The 27208-nt window shown below is 36.2% G+C and overlaps 1 protein-coding gene across 1 annotated transcript in view; it reads right to left on the bottom strand.

The window, feature by feature from the left end:
- Positions 1-12923: 12923 nt before the first annotated feature.
- LOC138697924 (phospholipase A1-like) overlaps positions 12924-27208 on the bottom strand; it is a 35226-nt gene continuing 20941 nt past the window's right edge. The window contains exons 6-9 of the mRNA XM_069823534.1: positions 21762-21872; positions 18584-18704; positions 16347-16495; positions 12924-13087 (exon numbers count right to left, since the gene is read on the bottom strand). Of these exons, the coding sequence (XP_069679635.1) occupies positions 13005-13087; positions 16347-16495; positions 18584-18704; positions 21762-21872 (464 nt within the window). The 3' untranslated portion in view covers positions 12924-13004. The remainder of the gene's footprint in view (positions 13088-16346; positions 16496-18583; positions 18705-21761; positions 21873-27208) is intronic.

Below are 27208 nucleotides of genomic sequence, written 5' to 3'. Positions count from 1 at the left end.
TGAAGTGGACAGACAGAATAAGAAATGAAGCTGTGTTGGAAAGAGTGGGTGAAGAAAGAATGGTGCTGAAACTGATCAGAAGGAGAAAAAGAAATTGGTTGGGTCACTGGCTGAGAAGAAACTGCCTACTGAAGAATGCGCTGGAAGGAATGGTGAACGGGAGAAGAGCTCGGGACGGAAGAAGATATCAGATGATAGACGACATTAAGATATGTGGATCATATGCGGAGACTAAGAGGAAGGCAGAACATAGGAAAGATTGGAGAATGCTGGGTTTCCAGTGAATGATCTGCTATGGGCGAAACACTTACGTAAATTTATTATGATTGTATGGCTAGATAAATTCAAACACTCTCAAATATAATTACGATCATAAAAACAAAAAAGCGGATTTTCTTAATTGTTCAGCATTATTTCACCATAGTCTCTCCTTAAGTACATGAACCAATCATACTCTTGGAACATGAACTGTACTTCATTGGAAAAAAGTAATGTTTTGTATATGGAAAACTATCACAGTAACACAATTTCAGGATTTCATTTAAACATAATCTAATAATTTAATAATCTGCATTTTGAAAGATTATTATTATTATTATTATTATTATTATTATTATTATTATTATTATTATTATTATTATATTTGAAAATGGCTGATTATTTGTTTAAACATTTGAAATTATGAAATGTGGATATGGAGAAGAATGGTATATGTGAAGTGGACAGACAGAATAAGAAATGAAGCTGTGTTGGAAAGAGTGAGTGAAAAAAGAATGTTGCTGAAACTGAGCAGAAAGAAGAAATGGAATTGGTTGGGTCACTGGCTGAGAATAAACTGCCTACTGAAGGATGCACTGGAAGGAATAGTACAAGCGAGTTTCATAATTTTCATACGAGCGTCTTAATTACCATTATAGTCAAGTTTCATATGACTTTTTATGCTCGACCATATTTCTAACTTGAAATTATTCATAAGTATTCATGTTATTCTTATCTGACTGAGGAGCGGAACTGTCCTTGTGCAATACCTCGTAAATTGTGAGATGTGCGCAGACGCGAAAGTATTGATTTTTTCCGAGAAACAAATGTCGACATTGACCTTGATATAATCTAGAGAGTAAAATAAACATTAACCTTGATATAACCTTGAAATTGAGTTAGACATTGAAAAACGAGAAGACAAATTGAATTTATTTGAATATTATTTACAATTAACGCTAATTATTATAGTAACAGAACTAGTTGTCTTTCGATTGCATATCCGAGAATAATCGATACTTGCGCTTTCATATTGCTACAATGGTATTTTCTGATTGGTGGAACACCTGAACTTTAATGAATAGGTGTACTTTAGTGAGGTCCATTAAAGGGCTGCTACCAGGTGTATAATTACTACATTTTGGGCATGGTCGAGCATAAACATAATTATGATAAACATGTAGCCGCCAAGGTAGTCCAGTCACTAGAACGCTGGACTTCTAATTCTGTGAACTCGTGTTCGATCCCCGGCAAGTCCCGATTTATAACTTGTTTTAGGCAAGCCCATGGTCCAGGTAACATAGGGGTTTTCTCCGGGAACTTCGAACAAATTGTCAGTAAATTGGTTTACACGACTGGCTTCATATGGTTGGATACGAAAAGTCAAGTACCCGCCATTAGCAATATATATATATATAATGTTCCCTCTGTTTGTAGTTTCAAATTCAGCACATTACGCATGCTCAGTGCTCCAAAGCATTGGTGGCCACGAGATTGCTTTGGCAGTTATTGAAATTCATTTTACGTCTAATGTTGTAACCTGAACAGGGGCGATGCGTCAGGGATAGATTGTAGACAGCGTGTATCCTAACATTTTGTGAACGAAAAATTTTCTAGTTAATTTAATTATTATTCTTTTAGAATATTAATTCTTTCCAAATACATTACATTATTGTATTCCCCGCTTTACCTATTTTCGACTCACTTCGGCAATGCTCGCGCTCGCATCTTTACACTAAGCACGTTGCTATAGTAGACGAAAGTAGGCGCTGACCGGTCTGTCTATTTTCTCTTGAATTAATTTCAAAGCTTTCAGATACAGCAACACTAACGCTATCTGGCTGTGAAACTATGACTTCTCTATAGCGAGATTTCTCCTCCCAGTCGCACCGGCGTTTCTTCTTGCTCTTATTGGCTAGTATTTGTATCTCAGTAATAAAGGTGCTCTTATTGGGTACTATTTCAGGCATGCTTTTAATGTAATTAATTTGAATTTACTTTACTATAAGACACATCTAAAATAAAAGAATGATATAATAATATTCAAATACGAAGTATAGCAAACTTACAACTAATAAATAAATGATAGCATCAAACCCTTCAAGTACATGCCTTTGCTTGCCCTCCAGTATTATTTATGGTATTATAACGGAAACGAACAGTTTCTTATTTAGAGGGTTTCAAAATTACGAGTGTGGTGTAAGACGTGGGAGCAGGCGGATTGAACTCCTTTACGAGAATATTATTTAAGGTGAGTTGTAGGAAAATGCATTTATCTATTAGGCTATTTCTCTTATTAACCCATTAATGCCCATAACTTTTTTGTTGGATATTTTCATAATTTTACTAATTATACTTCATATATATATCCAAGGAGTAACCTTCTATCAATGAAATTTTATTTGTGCCCTTTGTTACTGTGTAGAGGCCTGTTGCGAAAACGCAACACTAAGCACATATGATACCAATATTGCTTTAAATTACAGCAGGTCACAGAACGTATTGAAATGACATAAAATGTAACATGTATGACTTTTATCTATAATTTTATGAATTAAACTTCACAAATAATTGTCAGTCAAGAAACTTTGGAAAACAGACGTAGGAAAACTAGAATAACATCATTGTATAGAGCACATCTAGGTCAGAAAGCATGGGTAGACATAACGGCTCGGTTAGAAAAGCCAACGTACTATGGTAGGAACGATCATGATTTTAAAATCAAATGTAGGAAACAGAAAACGGATGTAGGTAAATTCTCATTTTTAAATAGAACTATAAATGATTGGAATGACCTACCTGCAGCGGTCTTTGAGGGCTGTCCTTCCTTAAGGAGATTCAAGAATAATTTAAAGAGTTGTGTATAAAGTGAAAATTAAAATTAAGGTGACATTCAACATTTAATTTTTTAAGGTGACATGTATTTATCTAGCCTGACGAGTTTACTTCCTTGGTTTGAATTGTAAATTATTTAAAAATAGCGTGTAAGAGGGCCTTAGACTACAAATGTTTAGTTTAAATGTAGTTCTGTTTATAAGTATGCATAAGGATGCAATTATTTGACTTATTTGAACTGTTGTATCAGTGAAGCGAGGTAAGTCAGTGAAGTTATGGTTTTACAGTGCAGTGAACAGTTCCGATCAGTGATAATTTATAGCGTCAATGAAATGTGTTCTATAGTGTCAGTGAAATGTGTTACAGAGTGTCAGTGAAATGTGCTAAAGTGTCAGTGAAATGCGTCATAGTGCCACTACAGGGAATGAGATGAGAGTAAAGTGAAAGACTATTGAAACTTATGTAGGACCTATACATAATTATGTAGGTTGTGTTGTAAAATTAGGTGTTTTATTTTATGTTTTATTATTATTGTGTTAAATTGTATTGTGTATTCTTATTGTATTGTGTATAAAATTGTATATGTGTTGTAAATTGTATTATGTATTGTAAATTTTATTGTGTATTGCTGATCATTTTAACTGTGTATTGTTAATATTGTATATACCACTGCCACCGGGTGCTTGCCCGCTTGCAGTGTAAATAAATACATACATTTAACTCTAACATAATATTCAAATTCAGTAAAAGATGTACAAACAGAGCCAAAAGTTAGAGTACACTCTAGTACAAAAATCACGAAAATATTTTTTTTTAATCTAGTCGCTCTTTTATGACAGTTCATTTCACATGAAAAGCAAGAAAGCGTTTTTCATGGCGGACAACTTCACATTTTGTGCATTTCTTCATTGTCGCAGATTTGCACATAGCGCACCTTGTCCTCCAATTCAATGATGAAATTTACTGACTCACGTTTTCGAATCGAGAGCCCAAGGAAACACTGCTGGCCATAGGTATCTTCACAAGACCAATGTTACTTCTTGGTTGGCCGAATCTTCCAGTATTGCAATAGATACTGTACGTTCCTTCTGAATTCCAATAGGTGTAGTGTATCAGAGCCAGTGGCACTAGTGGATCCTCTGTGAAGGTGCCAATCATTCTGCAGTGATACATTCAGAATCCAGATGTAAGTAGGCCAGCACCATTTCTTTGAATGGACGCTGGTTCTATAGCTGGATACGTTTTGATCCATTATATCCGTGCCGCCCATATTTTAATTGTAAGTTTTTACCTAAAAGTGTTGTGAAATCTGCACTGTCTTGTTTTGAGAAGCTGAATAGCGAGACGCATTTGCAAGTGGTCCTATGCCTTCACAATTAGACACCATGGTAACATTGTCATTCCATCAAACAATTTACTCAAATCTGTACATACGTCATATGAGCCTCTGTATTTTTTCTTCATGTCAGTGACATCACTAAGCGGATATGTCTTAGTAGTCAATTTTATTTCCCCTTATGGTATGTATTAGTCCCACTCCCATTTCTGTAAATGCGTTGACTGTCTTCAAAGATGTAAAATAATTGTCTGCAAGAATGTGATGAGGAAGTATGTTCTTTTCATTGTCTTTAGACAGGATGTTCACAAACTGCAGTAATACTCCACCTCCAAGGCCATACTCTGCTTTGTAATTAGTCTGTTGACTTTCAGTATCCTGGTAAATGTCAAAATCAACGAAATAACCAAGTTTGAAATTTGTACACCAGACTTTACAGCCAAATCGTATTGGTTTTCCCCTAATGTACTGCTTTAGGCTATGATGTCCAATATAAGGAATCATCCCCTCATCGCGACCATCTTTTTCTCACCACGTTGACTAATTCCACTTACATTCTATGTCTCAGTAGTCATTACAGCTTGATCTGAATGCACATTGCATGCTGTTGGAAGTTGACCGGTATCAGAAATTCTCAAAACCACCTCATGTTGAGACTGAAACACTAATTCTCCATCAGCACAAAGTTGCTGAATATTCCTCCTTTTATCCGTATTATCTTCATCTTTATCATTACACACGTCCGGAGTCCACACCTGTGGAGTAACAGTTAGCGTGTCTGGCCGCGAAACCAGGTGGACCGGGTTCGATTTCCGGTCGGGGCAAGTTACCTGGTTGAGGTATTTCGGGGTTCTCCCTCAACTCAATATGAGTAAATGCTGGGAAACTCTCGGTGTTAGACCCAGACTCATTTCACCGGCAATAACACCTTCATCTTATTCAGACGCTAAATAAACTAAGATGTTGATAAGGCGTCGTAAAATAACCTACTAAAATAAAAAATGGACGTCCGGAGGACCTATATACACATCAATACTTTCTGTAGTACCTGAAGGAAGTCTACGATTTGCTTCGTATTCAATCTTCAAGATAACATAGAAAAGATATTGTATGTGCTTAGTGTTGCGAAAACGCAACATTACAATTTAGCAGGGCGGGGACTCAATATGGAGGAAGGCTGGCATATAAGTCTGCAATATCTTGCAAATACAACTACTTTAGTACGTTGTAAGCAAATATTTACATATATATGATATAAAGTAAAAACAAAATAATACATTTTCTTCGACAAGGTGTGTGCGGATATGCCAATACTCTGACGTGAAAATTCACGTCTCTCGTACCGCCACATGAAACTGAAATGGAAGTTAATTATTGTGCTGCAGGTTCCTTTGTTTCTTCTAGTATACACAACAATGAAATAAAAGTTAATTTTGTAATTAATTTCTTTGCATTTTTGCAGAACAATAATTAATGCAGAATGTTGCGAAAACGCAACACTAGGCAGATATGGGTTAAATTCACACAACAGTGAATTATATTACTATTTGTATTCTAAAAGTATGTTATTTGGCAGTTCCCCGCTGCCTATTTAGTCTATATTAAAAAATAAAACTAGTGCATGTAGGGTTATAGGGTTTGTTCTAGTTTTAAACAGCAGTCATTAATATAACATTGAACACAGATTTGTATGCGTCGAAAACAAAATTCCATACACAATAATATGATTGAACTATGTAAAATAACAAAAAATAAATATCTGTCTGCCCCTTTACTTAGCTCAGCTACGTTACTTTACCTGAAAGGCATTAGAAAAGATGCGATGAAAATTGATCTATTCTTAATAGTAGATGAATATTTATATAAATCATGCAATAGAATATAATAATGGTTAACGAAATTAACCTGCATAAGTTAAAAAAAAACCTTCCTGAACAATATCCAAAACCTGAACTTTGTAATCTCCGAGCTAGCATCACGTTAGCACAGAGCTGTCGAAATGCTTGCGATGAATTTTTGTAAGTTGTATGTATCGTGTTTGTTTAATGTTAGGTTTGTTACAGTAAGTAATTCAGAACGCGTTACGACTAATAACGAACTTTTTTCGACGCATGCGCCAAGCGCTAGTTGTGTACAGTGTCAGAACTACTTCTGGATTTTACGTCGTCGGAACGATTCTTGAACTCTTCTTCCACGGCCTTCGGAGTTTCTTCTCATATTAAAATTATATTCATCTTCCGAACTTCATTCATCATTATCACTATCATATTCTAAATCACTCATGATTGACTTACGGCTTTTAAGAAACCCGGAGGTTCATTGCAGCCCTCACATAAGCCCGCTATCGGTCCCTATCCTGTGCAAGATTAATCCAGTCTCTATAATCATATCCCACCTCCCTCAAACCCTTTTGAGTATTATCCTCCCATCTACGTCTCGGCCATCCAAAGGTCTTTTTCCCTCCGGCCTCGCGTATTATTGTTCTTGAGATAAAACATTATCACTATCATATTCTAAATCATTCATGATTGACTTACGGCTATGAAAACGATTATGAAAACTGGACAATCAAGGCAAAAAATAAATCTAGAATAACTGCGACAGAAATTAAATATTTAAGAACAGGAGGTTATAAGTGGAACGACTACAAACAAATATAAACATTTTGGAAGAATTGAGAAATACATTAGCTTTTGAACAAATTTCAAATTATAAGTAAAAGTGGATACAACATGTGAATAGGATGCCTCGCAACAGATATCCTAGATTACTAAAAATTTACACCTCGGCGGGTACAAGAACCCTGAAAGACCACTGAAGATACTTCTCGAACTCTGAACCAATTTCTTCGAAATCACATGATGATGTTGATGATGATGGTTATTGTTTGAATTAACTAAATTATTATTATTATTATTATTATTATTATTATTACTATTATTATTACTATTATTATTATTATTTTCTGGAGTTAACTATTATTTTGTACTCGATAGAAGATCTTTCAAAGCAGAAACATAAGTATACTGTACTATAAAAATTTAGTCAATTTTGAGAAAAATTAATTTTTAAAACAATTTTTATTCACCTGCAAGTGTACAGCTATACGAAGTATCACTTCTCATTCATCGTTATATTATTTTCCCTCATCGCAATGAAAATGTTAATACGTATTTTGCATAAGATAACTTTCTTTGATCCACCCTGTTACACTAGTTGCCAGTATTCTCGTCCCCTCCTTTTGATCACGGCAGACACGAGAGCTCCTGGCTTTAGTGAATCTCTGTAGTACTAGTAGTACACCGGTTTTTGAAAGTTGCCTTCGTTTTTATTCGTACAAATCTGTTGTTCCAATCTGAGTTTATCAAGTCAAGTGTTCTATTTTTATAAATAATTGTTATATTTCATTGTGCGAGTGCTCTTAAAGAGAGATTAATTGTTAAAGTTTAAGGAATTTTATATACCATAATCTGTACTGAAATGAAATAATACTGCAAACATTTTGACCTTCGTTGTAAAGGACTATTGAAAACGGAAGACATTTTAGTGTGCAGTGCACCATCTTGATAGGAGGGAGAACATTTTGTAGCCCTTCAATACAATCAGTTTTTATAGTGTTCGTGTTGACTATTCAAAACTTTCAATAACTCACAATACTTCCTCTTATTTTGTGATAAATATTTTGCTTCATGGACTTACATAGCAGTTAAGAACTTGAAGATTACTTTGATATTGTGAATTAAGTACCTGTATCTTATGTGTTCGTGTGTTTCAAATAGTTTTCAAAGCATGATAAATAATACGATTTTAAGAACAGCAGGTTACAATTAACTGAAAATGGACTGACATTTTTTGTAAGAATTGTATCTCGAATTGTGCATCGTCTTAACAAGACAGACACTGCAAGAATTCTGCTACTCAACTCCACAGCAACTAGATTGAGATTGGATGGATTTGCGGCTATCTTCCTGATGATAAGTCGGTAATTACTGTAAATTGTTACTGTAATCTGATTGATTTTAATTTTGTTTTAACATTGCTTTAAGAACATTGAACTTTCGATTTATATGTAGGCGTATAACATTTGTTAGAATTTTTGAGATTTGAAAATTTAATTTCCACGCTAAACTAGCGTTGAGGTAGTTAGAACTTTTGAGACTCAGCGCTAGTTTCACTCTGCATATAGGCTACGAATGTGTGATAGGTTAGGTCTGGTTGATTTAAGCTTTTATTACGCCTTGAATATACTATCAACTGTATCTCCACAAAACATTAAAAAATCAACGATTGTTAAAAAAAAAAGTCCCGTCGCTCTAATTTCCGGCAGCCAATTGCGTTGCAGGTCGGCTACATTTAAACGTGTGCGTCTTGTGATTCGCCGATTCATTTCTTAAGGCTCGATAAATACTTAATATAATCGCCCGCCATTTTAGCTCTTTCGTTGGCGTTCGCAGAAAACACACGAAGACGTTATTTGCCGCTCAATTATTTGCTGAATTACATTGCGTTTGATTTATTATCATAGGAGCTACGACATGATAATGTTTAACGGTGTGGCAAATAGATTCCTCGTATGGTAGCTCAGCAACGTAAGAACAAAAATGGCGAACGATACTACCTACCTAGACTTTATAGGGCCTTCACTTTCTAAGGCGTAAGCAAAGAGGCGGAGTCACGCCGGAAATAACAGCGTCGGGACTATAGTTACGAAATCACCGGAACTACCTCAGCGCTAGTTTCACCGATCCTCGATGATGTCCACCATGTTTACCTACTTTTCTACTGAATGACCAATAATTCATATTTAGGTATTTGGCCATTTTGGCGGCACCAACTGTTGTCAGATTGGGGAGATACGTTATTCCGACATCTTTGACTAACCTTGTAACAAGGGTTACCAACTTTGTTTTGAAGAAAATACTGAAGACTAAGGAATCGACAAAAATTCACATAAAGATAGACAAATCATTCGGTTCAGCTACTAAAAAACTTTATTCTACACTTTGGCAGCTAGATTTGAATTTAGAGTATTCTGAGACAGATTTTGTCTCGCGTATTATTGTTCTTGAGATAAAACATCCTCTGTGTGTGAGCATTACTATTTGGTATGTTTAGAATAAAACTCGCTCATTTTTTTTAATTTATAACATTAAAATGATTTGATTTTAAATGAGTGGGCACTAAAACACATTTCTGATAAGCATTACCTTCTATAAAGACTACATATTTTAGTGCATCTCAAAGTTCATCACATAAATCATCATTCATGGTAAAATCAAATGTTTAGAATGAAAATTTTTGCATTATGCAAAAATAAGGGTGAAAAATGCTCGAAGAGAAGAAAAATACGGGAGCCGCGAGCCGGGAGTCTGTTAAAAATTGAGCCAAATATGGGAGAGTTGGTAACCCTATTTGTAACAGTCCTCGGTCTCTTGTCATTTAATTTAACATAACTACGCTAGTCGACCTGGTTGGCGAGTTGGTACAACGCTGGCCTTCTATGTCCAAAGTTGCGGGTTCGATCCCGGGCCAGGTCGATGGCATTTAAGTGTGCTTAAATGCGACAGGCTCATGTCAGTAGATTTACTGGCATGTAAAAGAACTCCTGCGGGACAAAATTCCGGCACATCCGGCGACGCTGATATAACCTCTGCAGTTGCGAGCGTCGTTAAATAAAACATAACATAACTACGCTAATATAATCTTTAGCTCATAATAGGCCTATTTGCGGAAATACACGCTGGTGGATGCTGAACAGTGGAATACGATCCACAAGATCAGACGCTATCACTAAAACGTGACAAGTAGGCTACAAAAAAAAAACAATGGTGGAGTTAAGGAAAATAATAATCATATTTAATATTAATATTTATTTAATAATTGATTTATGATTATGTTACATTTTTCAACTACTTATATCCGGTAAAGATTGAATATGTATGCGTTACTAGAAAACGGGACAACTGGATAATATGCACGGTAGACCAATGTCGATAGTCGACGTTCGCTGGCCACTAGTCACCGAGCCGTGTCAAACAAAAGACAATCGAAATGGTGATAGTAAAATTCGCGACTATATCACGCCATTAATCAAGTGAAAGGTTATGCAGTACAACGACGGTGTTTTGAATACATATGTAGTAAGATCTTAAAGTAGGTTATCACAACGAAATAAAGGGGGCGAAAAAGTGTGTTTCAGGGAATATCATTGAAATGAAGAAAGTAAATTTCCGGTCAATGTTAATGTTAAGTACGTAATTATGACTGCGTTGCCGTTTTATTTGTGATCTAAAGAAAATACCTCATCTTTTACGAAGAAAACTTATAGCGGCCAATGAAATTATTCACCGTTTTCATCATATTATTGTTTATCAATATTACGAAACAAATAGTATCTTAAGGGCCATGACCGACAGGATCATCTTGGCTGTCTGCGCATGCGCGGACTTAGTTAATAAAAACCTAAACTAACCAAATCCTAACTTAACCTTCGTATAATATGCAAGATGTGTAACCGGAGCAAGAAGGTATCTTCTTGATTTGATCTGGAATGTACACAAGAAATTAATTGAAGTAAGAATCACGCTGCTACTGCACGAGAGATCCTCGTATGCGCCACAGCAAAACTGTTCCTGTTGCGAGCCCCTCATCTAAGCCACATAATCTACTCGCAGTATTTACTCAAATACATCTTGTCGCTAACAGTGGTGCTCTCTCTCAGTAATGTTCAGAACCAAAGAGGTAGAGGTAGAGAGAGAGAGAGAAAAAAAAAAAAGAAACAAATTCGCTTTCTATCGACGCCACAGACCAAAGTCGTAGTCACTCGATATCCGGTTTGGATAATAATCATAATCATTTATTGCATCCACTAATCATATACATGATTTGGGACAGGTGATATTTACAAACTAATAGTTTCAGAATTCTACACAGTTACTGAAATAGGATTTGAATATGAAATTCAAAATTGTGTACATATATCAATCTTTCTAGACTTTAAATTAAAATATCATAAAATAAATTAAAAGTCTCTTGAAAAACATTAATACCGAGTAAATTCGTACTAAAAAGAAAAAAATTCGCACATACACAAAATTCGCGTTATTTCTCGAGTTCATACGTACGATATTTTGACCCAGAAGGGCTTGGAGTGTAAAATGTTTGCTTTTATTGAAAAATCGTGTTTCGGGAATCTGTGGTTTGCGAAAATTGGGTACTTTAGTAATGGATACCATTATTAGAGTGACTGTGGTAACGATTCTACATGACTTATAGTAATGAATATTATATTAACTATGATAAAACTCGTACATGTATGTAATGAATACCTTTATGAGACTGGCTTTCGTGAACCTTTGCTTCTATTGCCAAAGAATATTTTGTATAAAGTTTAAATATCCTGATATGCCTTTCCACTAGCCATTACTTTTAAACAAATGTAACTTTTTAAAAATAGAAGTGATCTGAGACGTAATGAGTATCACGAAAAAACACGCTTTCTTATATCAATATAAACGTGAGTGTATGTTTCCTTGAAAATATTCGTATAATAGGAGGCCTATGTGCTGAATAGAAAAATTAATGTGCTTCTCAGTACGTTGATGAAAAGTGTAGGTTGTAAGGACGTAGAACTTTGTTCCTAAATCTCGATACAAAAATACATAGCCTACATACTCTGAACAAAAAGTTTCCGGAATATATATATATTTTTTTTTTTCTCCGAAATGAATAATGTTATTTGGTATATTCTATTTCTAGTGTTGGCATAATTCATGATGTCACTTTCGTAGACGTTTCATGGTCATAGTCATTGTTTTTGTGTGGAACTGGCTGTTATGGATATGTAATATTCGTTCGTCGCATTTTATAATGTGGGATACAGAACAACGCGCAAATATCAAATTTTGTGTTTCTTGGCACAAATCTCCTTCAGAAACACTACGAATGCTTGAAGAAGCTTATGGCGAAGCAGCAATGAAAAAAATACTCATACGGCCTTCATTCTGAAATGCGACGAACGAATATCACACAAACAACAGCCAGTTGCCACACCACAACAATGACTATGATCATGAAACTTCTACGCCACGCCTCTACGGAATTTATGTCATGAATGATGCAAACACCAGAAACAAATATACCACATAAGATTATTCATTTCGGCGGAAAAAAAAATATATTTCGGAAACTTTTTGAAGCGAGGAATAAGTTGAAGTGGCTAGTATCAGCCGCTTTTTATCTCGAGATAATAACAGCCGATACTCGATTTTGTGGAAAACGGTGAAGCCGGCGGCCATTTTTACCCATATTAAATATTCCTTTTCAAACGGATTTGAACTCATTGCCCTCTAATGCACTTTTCATAATGTTCCATATACAATATTAATTTGTATTGTCTATTGTTCGTATAAATCCGGTATCCTCTTAATCAGGTACCATACAGATTTGTGCTAAATATATTTGACTAAGCACAGGTAAATAACACATATCCAACGTTGAATGCCTTTAATTTCTTTTTGGTTTTTATGGATTACATTAGTCTCAGACTAGATAATTATGTCATACTATATTAGTTTCAAAATTTAATTGTTTCTAGTTGCTGTGATTGAAATTCCTCCAATTCTTGCATCATATGCTGGTCCACATCCGTATGCTTGACTGTGAAAAAAGAAATATTCAAGAATTAAAGATAAAATACGGTAGGCTATATAATAAGTTGCGTTAGACTTGAAACGTTTACGTTTCAGTGTCGAATAAAACGTTGCGAAAATTTCAACATCTGATGTCAGTTGCTTAGAAACGACGGTGACACGTCATTCTATTCTGACGTCACTTGCTTACCAACCGTGACTAACGAAAAAGACAGGTCACGGCGCGACGTCACATTCTTAGTCATAACATAGCCAATATTGAACAAGTTTATATATAAATCCACATTTAACATGAGTTTAATATATCCATTCCTTTGTTTTTTTTTATAACTTTGTGTTTATATTAGGCGATTGTCAAGATGGTCATGACTAGACCATGATAACCACGTGACTCCGATTCGTGCCGCAGCCTGTCTTTCTCGTTAGCAGTGCTTACCAAGAGATAATTGATATTAAACACAGTAATTCCAATTATTTTATATAGATAATTGTTTATAGTATAGGGCTATATTCAGTAAAATAATCAATAATAAAAACATGTAAACTACAAGAAATTTATTTCACTGTATCATATTCACAATTCTTATAAATAAGAACCAATTCCTTAAAAATCTAAATATAACCATTATTCCCTACCGAGAACATAAAAGTTTCTCGCAATTATAGTGAACCTATGATTCTCCTGCCACTTTTTAGACGTTTGTTTATTGTCGATAGAAGTGGTAATAGAAAGTTGGTATTTGGACAGATGATGTCAAGAATTAACCATGTGATTACCTGAAAACCTTTTAAACTCAGCTTGTTCGTGAATACAAACAGGAATCTTTACTAACAGGTTAGATCCATCTCTCAAGAACTGTAATAAGTTAAAATTTTAAGTTAAATGTTTAAATTGAAGACATTATTTGAATTGTTATATGGTTGAACTTAAAATGAAACTTAAGTAAATTAAAGTTAATGATAGAAAACTTATCCTTGTCGTTTTTCTTCTTTGTTCCGTACAGTTGTAGACGATGTGTTTTTAAATGTTACATGAAAAAAGAAAATATGTTTCAACAATAATTTACATGTAAAAGATTTTAAAACTCTTTTCAAATTAAATCGATTTATTACTTAACATAGAAGTCATAATTCCTATAGTTTTAACATTGTGAGACTTACAGACTGTGTATTGTGCATGTCTGTTAAAGCACAACGAACATCTCTCTTAAATTCCGAAATGAGATTCTTTTGAAAAGAAAAGTGTTCTCATGCTCTTAACGGAGAATAAAGGTTCATAATACTTATACTTATCACTTTGACCTATATTTTAATAACTTCATGAACCACAATACATTTTTGGAGTAAATTTACAAACAATTATAGAGGAATGTTGTAACTGAAGAGATCGTTCATAAAACAACTACAACAAAAAATATTGAAAGTAAAATTAGTCCTCATGTGCTTTGCTTTAAGGTTATTCTTATCAGCTGAAAGAAGAAATAATTCCGAAAACAAATATATTACGCTGGAAACATCACCACCTAGTCATTGTAAAAAAAATCACGAATTGTTGTTATGATTCTTTTATTGTTCTCATGAAAACTATGAAAAATAAACTCAACTTGTCGTGGAAACGACTTCAATTTCTAAACAGCATAAATACCTAGAACAGCGGTGACCAAAACTCGAGCTGCAGTGATTACATGCGACAGACAGCCTACGAAGTAAGGAAACGGAGGAAAGGTACTTGGCATGAAAACTACAACCAGTGGTGGTTTCTGTACTAACATCTTGATCAATCCCGCGGATAAAAATCTCAAGCTTTGCTGTATCAGTAATGTTACTGCCGTCATCAAGAGCCACTGAATAATATATATCATATCTTGTTTCTTTTTTTTTAACCTTCCTCTTGAATTTTTTATTTTAGTAGGTTATTTTACGACGCTTTATCAACATCTTAGGTTATTTAGCGTCTGAATGAGATGCCGGTGAAATGAGTCCGGGGTCCAACACCGAAAGTTACCCAGCATTTGCTCATATTGGGTTGAGGGAAAACTCCGGAAAAAACCTCAACCAGGTAACTTTCCCCAACCGGGAATCGAATCCGGGCCTCCTGGTTTCGCGGCTAGACGCGCTAACCGTTACTCCACAGGTGTGGTTTCCTCTTGGGTGTAATCAGGAATTTTTTAAATTCTTCTCTCGATACTTGATCGAGAAATTCGTAGTTTTTCAAAAATTAAAAACTTCTTATGAGCAAGTTACTGAAGCTATTATAATCATTACTCTTTTGAGAAATTCTATTCTATTAAAAGACTTTAGGGGACGAGATAATATTTCAAACTTCATTAGGTAGCTGATTTTCTTACATTTATTTATCTCATCTTTCTCTTCCTGGCTATGATTTAAGACATGTAAATCCCTGACGTTTAACAGTTCGTTGGCACATAATATTGAATCAGTTTTTCTACAATATTATTATTAAATGAATAACTAAGAAATAGTCACCCTCATCTAAAGATTAAAAAGATTAAAATTGAGATAAAACCTAATAATTTTATCCTTCTAGGAGAAGATCTAAAAATATCAATATTCATGCACGTACAGAAGAATTATAGAAACACAACTTAGTGGTCAGTAATAATAATAATACCGGTAATAATAATAATAATAATAATAATAATAATAATAATACATTATTCAGCATGGCAATTAATGCTTCTATGTACTCCTAATTGAACCGTTGAGCAAAGTAAACATATTACATTTTGTCCGACACAACAACAAAAAAGTTCTCCTTCTCATTCTTTACGAAACCACCCTTTACTGCTTGTAGAGACAGAGTTTGTAGAGCGACATGCTACTGCCACTGCTTGCCTTCAGTACGTGAACGAAAAACACAGCAATGAACAGGAAACTCCTCGTACCCGTTTCAATGTCTGTGATTACACGATGTAATCACGACACCCGCTTTGATCACCGCTGATCTAGAAGAATATAGCCTATGATGTCTTTAAAATCCTAATGTGCCATGCGATAGAAAGAAATTGAAATGAAACTGTATATTACTAAAGCAAGCCCACAATATTTTGCTGATAATGCTCACACTATGAGTATTGAACACTACATTTGCAGCTGTATTTGGCCTACATGACTGTAGTCACACCTGTAGATCTGTATCTATGGCTCGTCGGATCATGTATTTCATTAATGAAGTCCGATATTCATGTTGAGCACATGAGAGCAAGTGTTGCCGGATCTTTCATTGTAATTCACATTTTACTTACTGCAGAAGGGCGAGGAACTCCTAGTGTAAACGTCAAATGATCCTTTGGCTGGATAATCAATTGTTTTCAGTCCAACAGGAATACATGAGGCGAGAGTGCATTCCTTGAGGGAAGACAGGTTACTGTTCCTTGTCTCGTGAGTTGTTGGTCTGTGGAATAAACAATTCAAAATCTGAATAGACAAACAACCCAAGTCCACTGAAGTAAATTGTTTAGGAGAGGAAGAAAACTACGTAGACTTGCCAAATAAGAGCATTAAAATTAATATTTTTATAATTAAAAAGCACAAGCTTAGAGTCGGACTAAGGATATTCTTTTTTACAGGATGGTAGCCTATGAAAAACAGAAAATATGTAAGGCAAAAGTCAAATTCGGCAAATTTTGGACTTGGGATGTTTGTCAATTCAGATCTTCAATTGAGGATACTTAGCCTTTAAAATATGAACTGTGATAAAACCACACGAGTTCGTAATTTTGAACCTAAAATTTCAGTTCGCAAAACTCAGAAATTGACCATTAGATCGTGATAGATTATTTCTGCACTGAATATTTCATAACAGCGATTTTATTAGGTCTACATAAAATTATGATCAATAAATCATTATTAATATTTTCGTTAGTATAGTTCAGTATTGTTCCTAAATGCTCAGTTGTCTGATTTACAGCTCAAATGGTGCACTTGGTGCTGAATTGAATGATTTTCCAAACCACCACCACCACCACCACCTTCTCCTACTTCAAAGAATTAGATCTTATTTTAAAACGAGAATTAAAAGTAGTAGAACGCTTTGGTCATGTGGTCAATATGATGCAACGTCAATTTCTGAAGAAATTCAGGATAAACACAAAAACATACACAATCAATCTCTTTAAAGGGCTTTCTTATCGATAATCAAACACTAGTATCTTAAGAAAATTATCCATTAAGCACAAGGCACGTTTCCATATTTATAAATTTGTAAAATTTCATCCTTTACATTATTAGTTCAATTAATTTTGAATCTCCTCACGTTGTTATGAAAGACATTGTGTATACTAGAATATTTATTTGTAAAATTAATGACTGCAAAGTAGAGCAGAAATCAGGCCCCCTTTAGGAGTTTTATATCTAATATACATCAGACAATATATAATTGACATTGGGTTGATGTGACCCAAGAATTATGGCGTGGTCTGCTATTTCGCGTTCCATCCGGAGATATTATAGAAAATCTGACTGCCTTCATATTGATATGATCAGTGTTATTACTGTGATGTACCGAAGTACATATGATATTCCCGTGCAGGAATTCTGCATTACCATATGGTGTAGAATGGGTAGAACGGAGAAAAATTCTCCCCGGCACCGACTTAGTGAATAAGGCGTCAGCACGTAGAGCTGAAAACCCAGTTCGAATCCAAGTGCCGGAAAAAAATTTTCTCCGTTCTATTCATTCTTCACCATATGGTAATGTAGAATTCCTGCACGAAAATATATGTACTTCGGTAATATGATAGGCCCAAGTGTAATTAATCACTTTGTAATTCAAGACGGCCGCCTTGTACCGTCGGACCCCGGCCACTGGTAATGAGTGCACCTCTGTACATAGTGTTGGACATTGTGCCACTGTTACATATTCTGTGACACAGTACATGGAGGTAGGCCACCGAAAGGGAACACAGAGGTAGAACTTAAAACTGAGAAGGATTCAATCCGGCATCGGAATTTGAATCCGGTGTGGCTTCGTGGATAAATCGTCAGCACGTAGAGCTGAAAACCCGGGTTCGAATCCCAGTGCCGGAGAGAATTTTTCGCCGTTATATTCATTCTTCACCATATACTTAATGATAGACTGGAAATGTCAACACAAACTTCGTTTTCTTTTATTGGAGAGTACACTCTTGAAGTCCGCATTTCATCTACGTCAAGCTCCAGGAAATAATTAATAATCCTGTGCAAGAAGTGCAACCGGCTTTTAAAAACTAAAACCATGTAAAGTAATACTTCGGTTTATGACAATGAGTTATGTCTTCTTTTATTATTTCTACCTTTCTTTTCTTTATTCGTTATTAATACTTAATTATGTTAAGTAATGGATATTGGCTGTGGATCGCTCTGTTATGTAATAATTTTAATGGTCTCTGTACTTTGAAACTCGCGTTGGATAAAGAATAAAATGCCTTCATCCCATTCCTTCCATACAAAATTAAGTTGGTACCTGTTTTTTTAACGATTAATAAAGAAATTCTTCACTCACGTAGATTGTAACGTGGAAGTACGGCGATTTGAGCCCCAAAAGATACAGCCCTGGTTTTTTAGGGCTTCTGTGTAGTAAACAAGGGATCTGCTATGCGAGCACCTGGCTGGTTGGAGAAGACCTGTAAAAGTATCATAGAATTTCCGATAACTCCAAACTTCATTAATAAACATGAATTTCACTATAAGTTAATATATCAAGCCAGTCCCTTCATCCCTTCTAGGAGTTAAACTTCAACTCTTCAAAACAGACATGTTCCCAATGGCGGAAAGTTATAGTTAAGAAGAACAATTTTGTCAAGAAAACAACATAATGAGAAAATAGATTACTGTAAATCTTGTATTTATCATACCTCTATCACTCCAAATATTGAATTTCTTAAGATGGCATTTTACTGCTGTGTCCGATACTTTTTGGAAGAATATAAAAAGCTAATTCACTAGGAGAGGATGGACTTTGTTTGGCCAAAGCACCACTTTCGTTTGTTTCATATAATATTAGAGCTCCAAAGAAAGTGGATATTATTGTTGCTTGCCAATTGAAGTAGTGTTTTTTCCACATTTCAGTCAGTCTGGAAATCATACTAAATTTAGCGGAGCTAAAGCAGATAGAATAAATGTAGATATTTCCATATGCCAATATTAACGTATATTTTCCAAGTCACAGAGACTAAAAGAGTGTTTGGTCATAAATTAAAAAAAAAATCACCAAGAAAGCGACAAATATAATCTTGGCATTAGAAGTTTGTCTTCATTAAAAGAAAATATTGTAGTGTTTGTATTATATATTCTGCTAGCTTCCTGTAGAGTAAGGTTCCCTAATTCCGTGACATATTTAATAAAGTCTATATTTATGCCAAAATTGTAATAAAATTTTTCAAATAACACCTAAATTATGTTATTTGGACCTTTACCTACAGTTTTTGCAGCATTCAGTATCAACAGTTTCACAAGTTTGATATATATAATATATGATTCTTCATTGTTATACAGTGGCTCCTAAATCCGTGACAGGGATCCAAATTCCGTGATAATGGTTTCCTAATTCCGTGAGTGATATCCTAATCCCGTGATACTAAAATAATCCTCATTAACTACTCAGAAAACAAACGTGTATTTGGAAAAACACTTTACCATTGTTTTAATATGGATTAAGCAAGAAATTAAGGGCCTAAGTGACAAATTTCATAGAAAATACTTGTGTAACTACAGGAATACATATTACATATTAATATATTATAAACAAAATAAACTGAAAGTTAATTTAATACAAAATTATTCGTAAATTTGAATAAATTGAATGATAACACAATTATTTCTCATTATTTATATTTCTAACAACAGCAGTAATTAAGTTAAATATATGCCCTATTATTTTATTATAATTATAATTGATGTTTTCTAAAACTTATTTCAATTATTATTTCTACGAACTATTTTCTTTCACGGATATTAATTTTCACAATTTGGCGTTGGCATCACTGGTCGAGTGAACCAGGAAGGAGAAATATGAAAATAAATTCGAAAATGGGAAAGCTCTTGTATCATTGTTATTGTCTCACAATGTTTAAATAATCATACACATTGATTCAGCTGACTATAATCTACAGCAATATATCATTTTTATAATGCTATATTAATTCTTACCTCAAATATAAAATGTTTCTTGAGGAGCGGCCAGAAGAGAGAGAAAAACTTACTGGTCAACCACCTTTCACTGAACAAAAGTTTCTGCAGTCGACTGCTTCTATTCAAAAGGCGGGTAGTCAATAGAATTGAAAAGAAGACATCTCCTGGCATCTGTTAGGTATTTCAAAAACTTAAAAGTCAGAGACCACAACTCCATGATAGTCAATTGAAATTTTATCACGGGATTAAGGGTACCACGGAATTAGGCACCTTTACCCTATAAGTTAACTGCATGTTGATGAAAGTTTTTTATGTGAAAATATACAACCATAGGGTAAATCTTTAAGATTGCGACTAGAGATGCAACGAAAGTCCGTTACGGAAAACTGGTATTGCGGACCGTTCAATTAACATCTACCATAAAGACTAGAAATATGGGATTCAACACATGTGATTTCTTCAATTCGGAAGGTTATGAAGACAATAAAAATTAATTTTAAAAACTAAAGGAGGTACCACCATCTGTCCAATGTTCCAAAATCTATTAAATAAGTTATAATCACAAGTATATTATGTATCGTTCCTTAGTTATCATTAAGGAACAGATTTCTAGGTCCGTGTCTATTTTGTTTGCTACGTCCTAGATCTATGTTATTTAGATACCTCTATGTTTCATGCACACAGGATCTCCCTATCAAAATTCTGTAAGACCTAAAACGCCTAAATGAACCATAAACTCCTATAAATCCCTAGAAATTATGTTTGTTCCTGTAAAGTATTTTGTTTAGCCTATATTTAAAATTAAAATACTGGTACTAAAAATGCAAAATAAGAAAATGTTATTTCAAATGTAATAGACAGACACTGATCTGGCAAGTTCGTTCCATATTGGTCTTAAAAGGAGAAGGAAGAAGATTTTACTCAATATCCTAGAACCGAAGTTCGTTTGGAAAAGTTCATCCTAACATGAAAGGGGTGGTGGGTTGTTCAGGTTAGATGAGAGCTTCGAAATTAGTTTTCGCGTCAATGCACCTCCATTATGCGAAATAAAAATGACCAATGAGCGATCACTCTCTCTCTCACTGATAGAATTTTATTTGAGTCTTCAGTTCAGTAGCACTAGTTGTCAGCACCAGTACTTTGTACATAAATTCCACCTAAAATGGAATATTTATTAAAATTGAAATGATTAATTGTTAATTTATATAAACTCCTAAAAGTCCTAAATTGTTTTTAAGTCCTACATTTCTCTTTTTAGCACCTAGAAATCCGCTCCTTAGTTATCATAAACCTACTATGTCCGGTTTACCGAAAATTGAAAATGTCATGACAACGTAATGCAATAAAATATTTTAAAAAATAATGAATTTTGATGTTTGAGGTTTTCACATAAATCTTACGGTATAAACCCATTCTCCCAACACTTTTGTTTTTATAAATGGCTGTCTCTTAACGCAATTAGAAGTTGTAGCTAGATTTAAAAATGTTTTCTTTCCAAACTTTGCTTTATTTCTATTAAATGTTTTAATATTTTCAACAAATATACTCACCGTTTACAATACTGATGTTCTGAGTTACTAGCTTCTCGTCGATGTTAATATCACGACCAAAACCGCAGCCAGGTTGTATGACTCCGCCATTAAAATAGAAATCTACATCACCTGAAATTAAATAACGTGAGAAAATCAATCGTTCTCGTATATTGACTGATACTTTACTATTCTTCTTAGCTTTTATTCTTTAGAAGATTTTCGGCTTCCTAGTAATAATAATAATAATAATAATAATAATAATAATAATAATAATAATAATAATAATAATAATAATAATAATCCGTGGCACCACAGCCCTTGAAGTGCCCAGACCGACCAACCTACGTACTTCGAATAATTTTAAAATCTAATACTCCTATAGTCATAAGAATGGATGTCCATGACCTGGAGGGCCTGAATACCAGATCATCAACATTAAATGTATTAGTTAGTTTGACTGGTTTAGTTTGCCTGAGTTAGATTGCGTTAAGTTTGCTCAGATTAGGTTAGTTTATGTAGAGTTGCGTTGAGATTGATTGATTTTTGTGGTATTTGCTGTATCTTGGATTGTGTTGGCTTTGTTTGCATAAGGTTTATTAGTTTGATTGATTGGGTTGATTTTGTTTGGCTTGGGGTGACGTTTTTATTCAGTTGACAGTTTTTATTGACTGGGTTGGTTTATTTTACGTAGATTTGGCTTGTATTTGAGTGGCTATGTTTATTTGAATTAGTTTCGTTTACTTAGGTTGCGTCGATTTCGTTTGCTTGGGTTGGGTCGGTTTCGTTCGCTTGAGTTGGGTCGGTTTCGTTTGCTTGGGTTGGGTCGGTTTCGTTCGCTTGAGTTGGGCCGGTTTGGTTCGCTTTGAATGGGCCAGTTTTATTTGATTGGACTGGATCAGTTTCGTTAGCTTGGATTGGGTCGGTTTCGTTCGCTTCGGTTGGGCCGGTTTTGTTTGCTTGGGTTGGGTCGGTTTGGTTCGCTTTGAATGGGTCAGTTTCATTTGATTGGACTGGATCAGTTTCGTTAGCTTGGATTGGGTCGGTTTCGTTTGCTTCGGTTGGGCCGGTTTCGTTTGCTTGGGTTGGGTCGGCTTGGTTCGCTTTGAATGGGCCAGTTTCATTTGATTGGACTGGATCAGTTTCGTTAGCTTGGATTGGGTCGGTTTCGTTCGCTTCGGTTGGGCCGGTTTCGTTTGCTTGGGTTGGGTCGGTTTGGTTCGCTTGAAATGGGCCGGTTTCATTTGATTGGACTGGATCAGTTTCGTTAGCTTGGATTGGGTGGGTTTCGTTCGCTTCGGTTGGGCCGGTTTCGTTTGCATGGGTTGGGTCGGCTTGGTTCGCTTTGAATGGGCCAGTTTCATTTGATTGGACTGCATCAGTTTCGTTAGCTTGGATTGGGTCGGTTTCGTTCGCTTCGGTTGGGCCGGTTTCGTTTGCTTGGGTTGGGTCGGTTTCGTTCGCTTTGAATGGGCCGGTTTCATTTGATTGGACTGGATCAGTTTCGTTAGCTTGGATTGGGTCGGTTTCGTTCGCTTCGGTTGGGCCGGTTTCGTTTGCATGGGTTGGGTCGGCTTGGTTCGCTTTGAATGGGCCAGTTTCATTTGATTGGACTGCATCAGTTTCGTTAGCTTGGATTGGGTCGGTTTCGTTCGCTTCGGTTGGGCCGGTTTCGTTTGCTTGGGTTGGGTCGGTTTCGTTCGCTTTGAATGGGCCGGTTTCATTTGATTGGACTGGATCAGTTTCGTTAGCTTGGATTGGGTCGGTTTCGTTCGCTTCGGTTGGGCCGGTTTCGTTTGCTTGGGTTGGGTCGGTTTGGTTCGCTTGAAATGGGCCGGTTTCATTTGATTGGACTGGATCAGTTTCGTTAGCTTGGATTGGGTCGGTTTCGTTTGCTTCGGTTGGGCCGGTTTCGTTTGCATGGGTTGGGTCGGCTTGGTTCGCTTTGAATGGGCCAGTTTCATTTGATTGGACTGCATCAGTTTCGTTAGCTTGGATTGGGTCGGTTTCGTTCGCTTCGGTTGGGCCGGTTTTGTTTGCTTGGGTTGGGTCGGTTTCGTTCGCTTTGAATGGGCCGGTTTCATTTGATTGGACTGGATCAGTTTCGTTAGCTTGGATTGGGTCGGTTTCGTTCGCTTCGGTTGGGCCGGTTTCGTTTGCTTGGGTTGGGTCGGTTTGGTTCGCTTGAAATAGGCCGGTTTCATTTGATTGGACTGGATCGGTTTCATTGGCTTGGATTGGGTTGGTTTCTTTCGCTTCGGTTGGGCCGGTTTCGTTTGCTTGGGTTGGGTCAGTTTGGTTCGCTTGGAATGGGCCGGCTTCATTTGATTGGATTGGATCAGTTTCGTTAGCTTGGATTGGGTCAGTTTCGTGTTCTTGGGTTGGGTTAGTTTCGCTTGCCTCTGTTCAATCGGTTTCTTTTGCTTGTGTTGGGTCGGTTTCATTTGCTTGGGTTGTATGGGTTTCGTTTACTTGGGTTGAGTGGGTCTCGTTTGCTCTGTTGGATGGGTTTAGTTTTTTATTTTGTGTGGGTTTTGTTTGCTTGGGTTAGATGAGTTTCGTTTGCTTGAATTGAGTCGGTTCTGTTTGCTTAGGTTGGGTCAGGTTCGTTTGCTTGGTTTGGGTGAGTTTCCTTTGCTTGTTTTGGGTAGGTTACGTTTGCTTGGTTTGGGTGAGAATCCTTTGCTTGTTTTGGGTGTGTGGTGTTTGCTTGGTTTGGATGTGTGCCGTTTGCTTGGTTTGGTGGGTTTAGTTTGTTTGCTTTGGTTGATTCAGTTTTGTTTGCTCGGGTTGGATCGGTTTATGAGTTGTAAAATGACTTGATCTGTTCCTATTTTTCTTGCACTTTCATTGTCTTCAATACATAGTAAGACATACCGAAATGGCGGTTGTAGTGGAAATGAAGAAAGAGTTTACAGTTCTTAAATATTAAAATGTTATCATTTTATGTCCCATAGGAATTTAACACATTAAGTATTCAATTCTTAACTGAAGATCTCGGATACATTTTAAAACGTTTTATTTTGTAAAACTATAGAAATTAAGAGAAATGTAGAACGTCTGTAAATCTGAAGAAATACTTGATAAGTCGAAAGTCTCGGGGCATCCTTTTGTTTCGGAGATGAAAGGGAAAATTAAAGATGTGAGCACCCCAAGAATTTGTATGTGAAACTCTATGATCAGGGGTGTCTATGCGCCGCTCCTCGGCAGGGACGTCCGGGACCCAGCGAAGAAACAGTGAATCGTTTTGGACAAGCTTATGAGCTCAGTTCCCGTAAGTCCACTACAAGTGCAAGTATTGAGCTTCGGATGTCGCAACCAACAGTATGGCGAATTTTTCGTAAGAGACTTCAGTTTAAACCCTACAGGCTTCAGCTACATCAGGCTCTCAAAGCTATAAGTCAAAGACGTACGTTGTAATACCTACATTGATATGCAACAAAGATTTGAAGTAGCCAGTTTCGCTGACTTGCTCATCTTCAGCGACGAAGAAATTTTTCATCTCTCCGGAAAAGCGAATCGGTACAATGTGCGCATACAGGGGACAGAAAATCCCCGCGCAATCATAGAGCATGTGTGAGACTCACCTAAGATGAATGTCTTCTGTGCGATTTCGAAAGAGAAGGTGTATGGACCATTTTTCTTTGTAGAGCCTACCGTCTGAGATGATTTACTTGAACATGTTACAAAACTGGCTGATGCCTCAGCTGAATGAAGGCAGCAATGATTACATCTTTCAGCAAGATGGATGTCCCTGTCACTATCACAACAACGTGCGAGAGTATCTCAATCAAAATTTGTCTCAGATGGATCGAACGCACAGGACGAGAAAATGACGCGTTAATGAAGTTGCCACCACGATCACCGGATGTAACTTCGTGTGACTTTTTCTTGTGTGGATTTCTTCTTCTTCTTCTTCTTCTTCTTCTTCTTCTTCTTCTTCTTTCATTAGGATCATATCCTTGGTTTTCAATTGGTGTCGCTATTCCACGAGACAGGTGACCAGCTTTCCAGCCATCTTTTCGGAGGTCGTCCCAGCGGTCTGGTGGTGTTAGGTTTTTCCTTCATGGCGGTTTTAGGTAGACGATTATTTTGCATCCTCAAAGTATGGTCTCTCCATTCTTTTCTTCTCTTTTTAACCCACTTAGTAACATTTTGTATTCCACATTTGTTTCGGATTTCTTCATTTGTTTTTATGTCATATAGGCTATAACCTGAAATACTTCGTAATATTCGCATTTCTATTGTTTTTCATCATTTGTTGAGTCCTTTTTGTTTCTGCCCTTGTTTCTGTAGCATATGTTAGTATCGGTCTCACACATGTTTTATATATCCTAATTTTGCTTTCAACATTGATATTTTTATTTCTCCAATTTATGTCCTTCAAGAAACCCGATATAATTGATGCATTTGTTGCTTGTTCCTTTACTTCTTCTATTAAATTTGTTACTTGTAATTTTTTCCAAGGTAATTAAAGGTCATTACTTGTTCTATACTTTTGTTATACGGGGTGTTTCAAAAATACGGGGCATAATTTCAGGTATGTATTTCCCACATGTAGACAATCAAAATAGTTCATTACAACATGTGTCCGGAAATGCTTTATTTCCGAGTTATGGCCTTCACAACATTGAAATCCACCGGAACGTTTTTCTTTCCGCAGGTCGTTGCCGTCAAAGGAGACATTAAGAGGGCACTCTGACAGTTCATTCCGAGGCGAAGGTTACATTCTGTGTTATGTAGGCGTTAGACTGTGCGACATGTATTCAAATCAAGAGCTGGCAGAGATACACTTCATGTACGGTAAGGCGGACGGCAATGCTGCGCTGGCTCGACGTTTGTACCAGGAGAGGTACCCACAGCGACAATGTCCAGATCGGAAGACATTTGTACGTCTCCATTACCGTCTGTGCGAGAATGGAAAATTTAACTCTCCTGGTTTGGGAAGGGGACGACCAAGATCTACAACTCCAGAAGTACAGGAGGAGATTCTGGAGGCTGTGAACATGACTCCTCCTATCAGCACACGAAGGTTAGCGTTGCAAGTCAATGTTCCTCATACGACTGTCTGGAGACTGTTGAAAGAGTATCAATTGTATCCTTATCATTTGCAACTTGTACAGGCCCTGTCACCAGCAGATTACCCTGCACGAGTTAGGTTCTGTCAGTGGTTCTTGCAGCAGTATGGTGTAAATCCGAACTTTCCTGCCTTAGTACTATTTACAGATGAAGCACAGTTCACACGAGATGGCATAACAAATTTCCACAATCAGCATGTATGGGCGTATGAAAACCCACGTGCAACTGTTCCATCTCATCACCAGGTGCGGTTCTCCCTCAACATGTGGGCCGGTATCATTGGTGATCGATTATTTGGACCCCATGTACTTGTAAACAGACTTACGGGGCAGGCGTACACAAACTTCCTGGAAAACACCACCATACCTCATGTTTTAGAAGACACTCCA

This window comes from Periplaneta americana, chromosome 1 (genome assembly GCF_040183065.1).
Source record: "Periplaneta americana isolate PAMFEO1 chromosome 1, P.americana_PAMFEO1_priV1, whole genome shotgun sequence".
Taxonomy (NCBI): Eukaryota; Metazoa; Arthropoda; class Insecta; order Blattodea; family Blattidae; genus Periplaneta; species Periplaneta americana.
This window is presented reverse-complemented; position numbering and strand designations above follow the sequence as displayed.